The 12,280-nt window shown below is 38.3% G+C and overlaps 1 protein-coding gene across 1 annotated transcript in view; it reads left to right on the top strand.

Moving 5' to 3' along the window:
* The window catches only part of PCCA (propionyl-CoA carboxylase subunit alpha), a 496,164-nt gene that overhangs the window by 190,014 nt on the left and 293,870 nt on the right, over nt 1–12,280 (top strand). Inside the window, 1 exon segment of the mRNA XM_043998838.1 lies at nt 4,080–4,174. Coding sequence (XP_043854773.1) covers nt 4,080–4,174 — 95 coding nt within the window.

Genomic DNA, 12,280 nt, shown 5'->3' on the forward strand with positions numbered 1-12,280 from the left:
GATGATGATGATGATGATGATGATGATGATGATGATGATCACAGTGGACGACAACTATCAGCTAGCATTATATTGTACCATAAGATTTGCGAAGTGATTTATATATGTTATCTCATTTGATCCTCACAAGTACCCTCTAGGTGCTATTATTCCATTTTCCAGATGAGGAAATCATGACTGATTTTCCAGAGAAAGAACTGATGGTATCAGAAAACAGATTGAAATACATTTTTTTTTAACAATTCCTTAATCTGAAGTTTTGTTTTTAATCTGTTTTCTCTCACAACCTAGCTAATGTGGGAATGTTTTCCATGACTACTTATGTATAACTTATATTGAATTGCTTGAGTTCTTGGGGATAGCAGGTGGGAAGGGAGGGAGGAAGAGAATTTGGAACACAAAGCTTTAAAAAATTGATGTAAAAATTTGTTTTTACATGTAATTTGGAAAATAAAATTCTAAACAATAAAAAAGAATTGGTATTTGTTAGTGCTTCTTTATTTTTATATGTTTGTTTTCTAGGCAGAGTAGAAAGAGAATCAGGAAAGAGGGCAGGGTAATAGGCTTTTAAGAATTTCTTGAGGGACAGATAGCTAAATCCATAAAATCAAGTCAACTCAAAGAACATTTATTAAGCAGTTCATATGTGTTAGGCACTGTGTTAAAGTGCTGGGGTTACACAGAGTATGTGGTGGTGGTGGTGAGTAGGAATAAGTTAAGAATACTTTTATCGAGTGGTGTCAGAGGGAGGTTATGGGTGATATGGACAGATTTGTGCTTTAGGAAAATCACTTCGGTAGCTCAGTGGATTGATTGGAGTGAGGAGAGACTTGAGGTAGAAAGACCAACCAGAAGGTTATTGTGATAGTACAGGCATGACGTACTAAGGGCCTTCACCATAGTGGTGGCAACATCAAAGGAGAGGATATGGATGATTAGAGGTAGAATTGAGAGGACTTGACAGCTAATTGGATATCGGGCTAAGAATGAGGAGCTAAAGATGACCTTGTAAGGCTCTGTGACCAAAAGGGTAGTGTTAGCCTTGACACATACCAAGTGCTAGGGATACAAACACAAGCAAGATGGTTCCCATCATCTAGGAGCTCACTTTCTAAAGTGTAATACTCTTTTGTGTGAGTGAGTGAGTTTGTGTGTGTGTGTGTGTATGTATGTATGTATGTATGTATGTATGTATACAGAAGCTGTAAAGCAGAAGCAGCTGGAATGACAGAAGTTGCAGAGTTGTTGAGAAGAATGGATACTGAGAATAGGCCAACAGATTGAGTAATTAGGAAACCACTCATAACTTTAGAGAGGTGTTTTAGTCATGCTTTTAGAACTAGATTGCGAGGGATTGACAAGCTTTTAGTAGGTGAAAAAGTGGAGCCATTTTTATAGATTTTTTTTTTTTTTTAGAAATTTGTCTGTGAAATGCTTTTCCCTAAATCAACCCTTTCCCAGACTCTACTATTTCTGAAGAGGGCTCTACCCTCACATGACTTTTGTCTTCATATTTTTCTCTACACTTAGACCATGACAAATAATTTCGAGATCCTTATTACTTCTTGCCTCGGCTATTGCAAGAATTCCAGAATTGATAACCTTATATCTGTTTTTTGCTCTGTACTCCATCTTCCACATACCTACCAGTGTTAGAACTAAAAGATAGTTCCAGTTATGTTACTCCTTTGCTTAAGAAGCATCAGTGACTTCCCTCTGTTTGACACTGCAAGCCTTTCATAATCTAGGTTTCAGTCTGTCTTTCCCTCTTGGTTATATTTATAATCCTTCCAAGTCTCAGTTCATAGATACCTTCTTCAAGGAGCCCTTTTTTATTCCCCCATTTCTTTAAAATAATATTTTTAAAAACTATTAAAAATCTATTCTTTAACTCCATCTCATTGAATTAAAAAAAAAAAAGAAAAACCTTTTTAACGAATGTGTTCATAGCCAAGCAAATCAAATTCCCACATTGTCAATATTAAAACAACAACAACAACAAAAAAAAACTATGTGTTTAATACCCTGAATTCATTATCTCTCTGTGAGGTGGTGGGTAAAATCATTGGTCCTTTCAAATCATGGTTAGTTATTGTATTGATCAAAGCTCTCAGTTTTTCAGAGTTGTTTTTCTTTGTGATGTTGTTTTCCTTGTGTAAACTGTTCTGGTTCTGCTTACTTTACTCTGTATCAGTTCATATAAATCTTTTCATGCTTTTTTTAAGACCAGCCCTTTCATCATTTCTTATGCACAGAAGTATTCTATTACATTCATATGTCATAATTTTTTTTAGCCATTCCCCTGTTAATTTTATACCACCATTAGGTATCCCCTGAATGTAAATTCCTGCAGGGAAAGTGTTGTCTTAACTTTTGTTTCTACAACCCCAGTCTCTGGCACATAAGTGCTTAGTAAATGATTAATCAATACATTGACATTAGTTTGAGTGGGTTGGCTGGGTTTAAGTAAAAAAAATGTTTTAAGGATAGGGGAATACTGGACATATTTTGGCCTTTCAGAAGGAGCCAGTAGATCCAGTATAGTCAGGAAAAGTTGCCGATGAAAGGGATGATAATCAAAGGGGCAAGCTTCTGGGGCATGTGGAAAGGATGGGATTAAAAGTATATATAAAGAGGTTTTTCTTGGCAAAGAGGATAACCATGTGTCAGAGAATGAGGATGATATAGAAGGTTTTGGTTTGTTTGTTTGTTTTGGTTGGGCAATGAGAGTTAAATGACTTGCCCAAGGTCATACTACTAATAAGTGTCAAGTGTCTGAGGCCAGATTTGAACTCAGGTCCTCCTGACTGCAGGGCCAGTGCTCTATCCACTGCGCCACCTAGCTGCCCCCAGAAGGGTTTTAAAAGGAAGCAAGTTGTCTTCCTTTTTTTTTTTTCTATCAAAGGATCTTTTATGATGTTAATAATTAGGGTGAAAGATAGCATGTTATAAGAGAGACTTGCTTTCCTGAGTCAATTTTAAAATTAATAATAATCTATATTTATAATAACATATTAGGATTTTGTAAAATATTATATGTCAAGCAGGTAAAATAGTGCATGTATAATCTCTATTTGACAGTTAAGGAAATATTCTCAGAAACAGTACATGACTTGCCCATAGTTTCACACCTATCATTTTTCAGGTCTGAGATTTGAAACCATATGTTTTGTTTCTATTTACAGCACTCTTAACACAACATACCTTCCTACTTCTTATGTAACAAAAAATAAACTCAGTGTTATCTTTTATTTTCTTTGTTGGTTATGGAATTCAATAAGTCTGAATATTTGTTATGCTTTATAAATCATTTGTAAAAGCCTACCTATTCCCTTATCAGTCTTTCATTAAGGATTTCCTTATTGTATGAACAGTGTTGGAAAAAATAGGCATAAAGGTCAGTGGTTCCTTGTTAACTACAATTTGTGGATAATAAACTGTGATTTTCTTCCTCCCATTCTTTTAGTATCCTCCCCTCTTTGAGGAGTTTTGAAAATCAGTTCCTTAGAAAATTTTGGAGTCTCCACAGATATTTCCTATCTATTTCTTGCTAATCCAGCTATTTCATCATCTTAGTGCCATTTTTATTTCCTCATATGGTAAAACATGTACTTGTATGTTAGAGTCCAAATACGGTAGTTCTTCTCTCATTAGTGGTGAGAATGTATTGCCATAGTAATTCTGGGAAGGACATAGGAATAAGGATTGTTCTATATATCTTTATTTTATGAGTTGTTAATGTCAAACAGTTTCTCTTCTATGGTAATTTTTTTTGAGGTGGTTTAGAGGAAGAGGACATGGTTTAATGGAGAGAGTTCTGGATTCAGAAAGACCTGGTTTCAGGTTTCTTTCTTGTCTCTTGCTGGCTTCATATTTAAGAACAGCTTAGTCAACAGTTCTTGACCTTAGCTTCCATATATGTCAATATGTTAACCAGTTATCTTGAGGATCCCATGAAGTAGTGCACATAAAGTGTTTTATAGATCTTAAATTCATATATTATAAATGTTAGCTGCTACTATTAGTATATAATTTGCATCTAAAATTTATAATTATTTAAAATTATCTGATTCTCATAGGTTTTGGCTGATAAACTTGGAAATGCGTTGTGGCTTAATGAAAGAGAATGTTCAATCCAAAGAAGAAATCAAAAGGTAGTGGAGGAGGCACCAAGGTAAATTTCCATTGTTGATGGCCATTGGTGATAATCTTTGGGGATTTAAAAAATTTTGCCTATCATTTTCATAGGATAAATTTTCTTTTCTATACTTTAAGAAAAATAAAGAATGAATTAGTTGGTATAATAAATAATTTTTTAAAATACCCATTAATTTTCTCATGTTGATAGCTTTTGTAACTACTTTGACGAAGACTGGGCGTTAGTATGTGTATGTATGCAGCAAATCAATGTATTCTTGAATAAGTATGCATATTCTTGATGTTCATTGGGGTAGAATATTGTGAGATTGATCTTGGTGCCAAAAACCATGAGTCTATTAAATTGTAAGAAATCCTTCCCTGGTAATTTCTAGTGTTTTTACAATTTATGTTGATGTATTAGATCATAAATTTTGTGTTGAATTTCCTATGTGGCTTTGTGACTTAGATCATCTACTAACCACGTGTAACAGAAAATAATACAATATGGTGGGGTGTACAGGTATTCTGGCAAGACTAGTACCTCTGTTGTGAGGGCTGCCGAGCCCTTTTCAGGGCTGCTTTTCATGTTTGCTGTCTAATTGGTCACCCTGCTCTCAACGGTGGATCCAACAAACAGTCGGCACTCCCCAGTAAACTGTTTTGGCAGACGGGCTAAACCAGTTTTAGGGTAACACAGACCTCAGACCTGTCAATAATTTAAAGAGGTGTCTACCACAAACATGTGACGACTTCTTTCAGCGGAATGGGTACAGGAGAGGAACTTGTTCCAGTGGCTGTGAAGGTGGCCGAAGCAGGTGCTATGGAGTGCTTAGAGTTTGGTCAGATATCGAAGATACCAAGATCCTCCATCCCAAGCCATCTCTGATCATCTTGACTTTTGTCTTGCCTCTGCATTCCTATGACTCTGGAAGAGAGAGAATGAGGCTGACAACTTTGCCCAACTCTGCCTCATAAATCTATCTAATTTATGTATGAGTCAAAAGATACCACCTATACATACCAGTTCACCATTTTTACCAGCTTCAGAATCCTATGACAATAGGAAAGTGATATAGCAGCAGATGTATATACATTGAGAGCTATAGTCACAACCCTGCACACAGGGACCACCCTTTCCCTGGACTGATGTAGCAGTGGGATTCAGCAGCTCCCCTCTGGATGTTTGAGCAGCCTTTTATTATTTTTTTAATTTAAATTTTTTTTGGTGAGGCAATTGGGGTTAAGTGACTTGCCCAGGATCACACAGCTAGTAAGTTTCACGTGTCTGAGGCCGGATTCTTCCTGTATCCAGGTTCAGTGTTTTATCCACTGTGCCACCTAGCTGCCTCTGAGCAGCCTTTTATAAGGACTGCATAGGTCCTCTCCTGGCATGAGGAAGTGGTTAGAAAAGGTGCCCTAAAAAACCTAACCTAACTGTGGCCTGCTTGCAGTAGGTAGGATCCTACCCTGCAGTTGAAACACACCAAAAAAATATAAAAACTTTTGTGAAGATGATCCCGCTCACCACTGGTACATGGAACATGCACACACTTATGAACAGCATGAAATCTAGTAGACCTGATAGATGAACAGCCCTTTTTGCAAGAGATCTCAGCTGTTATTGCATCCAAATAGCAGTCCTGAGTGAAACAAGGCTAGAAAATGAAGGCTAGCTTACCAAAGTTGGAACTGGATACCTTTTTCTGGAGTGGCCACAGTGATGGGGAGTGCCATGAAGCTGGTGTAGGTTTCACAATCAAAACTGATCTCATCAACAGATTTGTGTGCCTCCCAAAAGTAATGAATGACAGACTCATGACAATGTGATTGCCTTTTTCAGGAAAGCACCATACTACCATTGTCAGTATGTATGCTCCCACCATAATGAACCCTGATGTGGTCAAAGCCAAAATTGAAGACCCTCATCAATGTGCCAAAAAAGGACAAGTTTATAATTCTGGTGACTTAAATGCTAGAATAAGCACAGACTATCAGGCATAGGAGAAGTGTAGTTGAAAACAGCAATAGCAATTTTCACTTACTACTTAAGACATCTCATGACCTTATCACTAACACTGTCTTTGGTTTACCTAAATGCAATAAAACTTTGTGGATGCACCCCCACAGCAAACATTGGCATTTAATAGACTATGTCATTGTAAGGAAAAGAGACAGACAGGATTTGAGAATGACAAAGGCGAAGTGTGGTATGGAATGCTGGACTGATCATAGACTTATCCTCTCCATACTAAACATTTACATTTGACAAAAATGGCAGCCCCAGGGCAAGATGACTACCAGAAGGGTTAATGTCAGTGGATTAGAGTGCTTCTCTGTGGGTGAACAGTTTGTTCCTAACTTGGATGGATCCAACACACACTTGGTAGCAGTGGAGCAAAAAAAGAGTGGGCAGCTTTCAGAGATTTGATGTATAGCACCACAATTACTCATCTGGGCCAGAACACTTGCAAATATCAAGATTGGTTTGATGAAAATGATGGGGACATTCAGAAGCTGCAAAATGAGAAATGAGAAATCCATAGGGTTTACCAGCAGGATAGTTTCTTCATTTTTAAGAAGTCAACATTTAATTTCACCAAAAGTAAAGTGCAAGTGAAGCTTAGAGAAATGCTCATACAAAAGCTGACTTAAATCTTCTGGCTTATATGGCAAAAAAGAGGTTATCCCTCAAGAGTTCAAGGATGCCTCCATTGACTATCTCTATGAAGGAAAAGGAAAAAATTGTTCCGTGATAGTCATGGGGTGGGGTTTGGGAGGAGGTCTCTCAGTCATTGTAGGCAAGATTCATGCCAGGGTCCTCCTTAATAGGCTGATTTTTCACCTAGAAGATAGTCATCTACATGTGAGTCAATATGGTTTCAGAAAGGTCTTAGGAATGGTTGATATGGTGTTTGCTGCCTGACAGCTCTAGGAGAAATGCGAGGAAGAAAAGAAGTCTATACATAACATTTGTTGATCTGACTGAAGCCTTTGATACTGTCAGTCATGAAGGCTTGTGGAAGATCATAGCAAAATCTGTTGCCTGGAGAAGTTCATTAGTATTGTATGCCAGTTCCACAATAGTGTGATTGCATGGGTTCTGAATAATTGATCATACTTTTGTACTTCCCAGTTAATAACGGAGGGAAGGAGCAGCTAGGTGGCACAGTGGATAAAGCAACAGCCCTGGATTCAGGAGGACCTGAGTTCAAATCCAGCCTCAGCCACTTGACACTTACTAGCTGTGTGACCCTGGGCAAGTCACTTAACCCTCATTGCCCCACCAAAAAGAAAAGAAAAAAACAGAAAAAAAAATAATGGAGGGAAGCAGGACTATGCTTATTCCTATGCATGAATGTTTTCAATGATGCTCTCAGATGTCTTCAACAAGAATGAAAAAGGCATCAAGGTCAGCTACTGCACTGATGAAAAATTACTTAATTTGAAAAGGTTACAAGCCAAGAGTAATATGGAAGGAAATTTGGTGTGTGACTTCTTGTTTGTAGATGATTATGCACTCAATGCAACCTCTGAGGATTCTCTGTCACTTGTGCTAATTTTGACCTGACGATTACCATGAAGAAAACGGGTTTTCCACCAGCCAGCACTGCATCATCCATATGTGGAAACACCAGTTACAGCAAATGAAGAAATTTTGAATGCTGTGGTATCCTTTCCAGGGATGTGCTCATAGATGATGAGGGTGACATGTGTTGCCAGAGGTAGCTCAGTGTTAGGGAAGCTCTGAAGGAAAGTATGGCAGAGAAGAGGTATTAGGATGCCTGCCATACTGAAGGTCTACAGAGCCATCGTGCCGACCTCATTGTTTGTATGCTGATGATACCTGGACACAATACCTGTGCCATGACATGAAACTGTAGCTTACATTTGAATTGTCTTAGGCAGACAGAAGATTACCTGGCAACATAAGTTACCAGATACCGTAGTTCTTTCTTGAGCTGAACTGCCAGACATTCAAACTCTTCTACAGAGAGCGCAACTACAGTGGGCTAGCCATGTTGTTCAAATCCCAAACATAAAGACACCCAAAAGACTATCATATAGAGAACTTACACAAGGCAGACACTCACATGGAGGTCATAAGAAGCAATGCAGGGACACTCTCAATGTTTCAGAAGAACTTTGGGATCAATTCTGAGAAATGGGAGACACTAGAAAAGGACTGCCCAACATGGTATGCCCTCATCAAAGAAGGCTCTGTGCTGTATGAGCAAAGCAGAATTGCAGTAACTCCTGGATTCACGGGGACCAGAGTTCAAATCTGGCCTCAGACACTTGACACTTACTAGCTGTGTGACCCTGGGCAAGTCACTTAACCTTCATTCCCCCCCTATCCCCACAAAAGTCATATGTTGTGTATGTGCAGGGCTGGAACTAGAACCTGGGTCTCCTGATTCCTAGTACAAGGCTTTGTTCATATTTACTACATGCATTTTGCCCTTTATAAAAAGTTCTATGAAATGGTTATTCTTTCTCCAATTTTCATCCACTTGACCTCTCTGCGGAATTAGATAGTTTTGATCACTCTTTATTTCTAGTTTTTTCAGGAACTTTTGTTGGATTATCAACCATGCTTTGACCCTTTTGCTTGAGGGCGGTATCCTGGATCTTTTTCTCTCACCACACTGTCTTGATGGTCTGATGAATTCCCATGGGGTTCAGCTCTCTTTTCTCTTCAGATCACAATCAGATCTATATATCTAATCATCATGATTTCATGAGCTCTATTCTTACATCACTGTCTATTGAACATTTGCATCTAGATGTTGTGAGAAAATAATGGGGTTTGGGGGATTCAGACCTGCCCTTCTCTTCTCCCCCCCACCCCCACCCCACACACCAGAACTCTGGCTGGTTTTGCAGGGCCAGCCCAGAGTCAGGAGAATTTCAAAGGAAATGTAGACCGACCTTCATAACTAACTAAAGGAAGTTAACTAACTTAGACCACCTACAAGTCATGTCAATCAATGTATTTGAATGCTATCAACCAATTAACTAGGAGTGATGTGTTAGGGACTTCCTGTCTTCCAGACTGGTAGGTAGCCTGCTCTCACAGGCACAGGAACTTCTTCTTTTTGGCCTAAGACTCATAGGTGAAGGCACCTTTTGCCTTTTCCTCTCTCCCCTAGATCCTAGCCTATCTTTCAGAGACCTGTGCGTTCTCTTTAGTAATATTTAATATACTTCAATAAATTCTTAATGCCCCAAACTGGTGTAATAACTTCTAATTTCTAAGTAACTAATACCCCCAGCTAATTTTCCCTACTCTTGGGACAGAAATAAGGCAACCACATTAAATTTTACATATCACAATGTCCTATAAGCATTTGAAACTCATATTGTCTAAAACAATTGTCTTTTCCCCAACACTCAATCCCCTTTCTAGTTTTTCTGTTAAAAAAATAATTTTAATTAATGAGCATTTTGGTTTTGCCCTGCCCCCATCCTCCCTCTTCCATTAACAAAAAGGAAATGAAAACCTTTAAACAAAAAGGCATATTCTAGCAAAACAAATTTTTACATTGCAAAATTGAAATTTAAGAGTCAGTATCACCACATGTGACATCCCAACATGTACATTGCATTTGCCATTCTAAATTCATCATTTCACTTTCAGGAGATGGGTAGAGTGATTCATCACTGATTCTTTGGAATCTTGATTCATCATTACATTAGTCAGAGTTTTTAAGTCTTTCGAACTGACTGCCCTATTTCTTTTGCAGACATCATTCAAGTCATATAGGTTCATGGCCTATGAATCACACTTGACTGTCCCCTCTCCCTCAGTCTCCACCTCCAATTAGTTGTCTTCTAGGCAGCTTATCTCTCTTCAGCCATCCCCCTATCTCCACTCACATCCGTGCTGGAGTAGTTTATGTGCTAATTTCTCTTGACCTGGATTATTGACTATGATGGCTGACCTCTGATTGCTCTCCTTTCTTTAATCTATTTTCTATTCAGTTGCTAAATTGATATTCCTTTTGACTATAGCACACCTTTTCACTGTCATTCTTTTATTCTAGAAGCTACTATAGCTCCCTGTTAAGATAAAATACAACCTTTTCTGTTTGGCTTTTAAAACCCTTCATTATTTGGCCATCCCCTCTAGACTTTTTTTTTTCCTGAATAGAATTTTATTTTCCAAAATATATGTAAAAAAACCCAAAAAACAAATTTTGACATCAGTTTTTTTAAAACTTTGTGTTCTAACTTCTCTTCCTCTTTCCCTTCTCACCCCCCCCCCAAGAATTCAAGCAATTCAAAATAAGTTACACATATGTAGTCATGGAAAACATTCCCATATTAGCTAGGGTGTGAGAGAAAATAGTTAAAAAACCCAAAACTTCAGATTAAGGAATTGTCAAAAAAATTTTTTTTAATGTGTTTCCATCTGTTTTCAGATACCATCAGTTCTTTCTCTGTAGATGGACTGCAATTTTCATAAATCCTTCAGAATTATATTGGATCATTGCCTTGCTGAGGATAACCATATGCTTCCCAGCAGATCATCTAACACTATCGCTGTTATTTTGTATACAGTACATTTTACTCTGCTTCAGTTCATGTAGGTCTTTCCAGGTTTTTCTGATAGTATCCTGTTCGTCATAACCTGTAAATAGTACCTTAAACTTGACAAAGAATTTTCTTCATAATAACCTAGCAAAGTAGGTACTATACGTTTTGCCATTATAATCAATCATCATAACTACTTCCCTCCATCCTATTCTCTTCCCATGATATTTACTCTATTTTCTATCTTCTTTTAACCTATTCCTCCTCAAAAGTGTTTTACTTCTGACTGTCCCCTCCCTTACTCTGCACTCCCTTTTTTTTTTTTCACCCTTCCTTCCTTATCCTCTTCCCCTCCTACTTTCCTGTAGGGTTAAATAGATTACTCCTCCCAACTGGGTGTGAATGTTATTCACTCCTTGGGCCCACTCTGATGAGATGAAGGTCTTTGAGCTAATTCTGTGTTCTAAATTTTTCTTCCTCCCTCTCTCCTCAACCCTCCCTATGAAATCAAGCAATTCAATATGTCATACTTGTGCAGTAATGCAGAACATCTTTACCTTCCTCAAAAGAGTTTTACTTTTTACTGCTCCCTCCCCCAATCTTCCCTTCCCCCCTTCCCTTCTCCCCCCCAACCCCTATTCCCCTCCCCTCCCTCAGGGTAAAAATATATTACTATACCTACTTGAGTATGTATGTTAATCCCTCTTTTAGCCAATTCTGATGATGTTAAGGTTCATTCACTCCCCCACTACTTCCCCCTCTTCCCCTCCCCTCTATAAGCTTTTCTCTTCTTTCCTTCATGCAAACTACCTCTCCCCAGACCATCTCTCCCCTTACCCCTCCCCCACTCTATTCCTCCTACACCTCAGCCCTATTTTAAAGATGTCATCATGGGTTAGTTAGGTGGCACAGTGGGCAAAGAACCAGCCCTGGACCCAGGAGGCCCCAAGCCCAAATCTGGTCCCAGACATAAGACACCCCACCCTGTTTGCCTCACAAAGAACAAAACATAAATGCTTTACAGATATAATTCCTTCATATTCAGTTCAGAACTGTGTCTTCTGTGAATTCCTTACTGAGAAAGTTCTGAGTTTGAAGTATTATCTTCCCATGTAGGAATGTAAACAGTTTGATCTTTTAATATCCCTCATGAAGTCTTTTTCCTGTTTACCTTTTTATGCTTCTCCAGGGTCTTGTATTTGAAAGTCAAATTTTCTATTCAGTTCAGGTCTTTTCATTACAAATGCCTGAAAGTCCTCTTTTTCATTGAAGTCCCATTTTTTCCTCTAAAAGATTACACTCAGTTTTGCTGGGCATACGATTTTTGGCTGTAGTCCCAGTTCCTTTGCCCTCTGGAATATCATATTTCATGCCCCCTGGTCCTTTAATGTAGATGCTGCTATATCTTGTTTTAACCTTATTTGAATTACTTTTTTCTAGCTGCTTTCAGTATTTTCTTCTTCCCCTGGGAGCTCTGGAATTTGGCTATAATATTCCTGGAGGTTTTCCTTTTGGGATCTCTTTTTTTTTTTTTTTAAGTGAGGCAATTGGGGTTAAGTGACTTGCCCAAGGTCACACAGCCAGTAAGTGTTAAGTGTCCGAGGCC

Source organism: Dromiciops gliroides, chromosome 3 (genome assembly GCF_019393635.1).
Source record: "Dromiciops gliroides isolate mDroGli1 chromosome 3, mDroGli1.pri, whole genome shotgun sequence".
Classification (NCBI taxonomy): domain Eukaryota; kingdom Metazoa; phylum Chordata; class Mammalia; order Microbiotheria; family Microbiotheriidae; genus Dromiciops; species Dromiciops gliroides.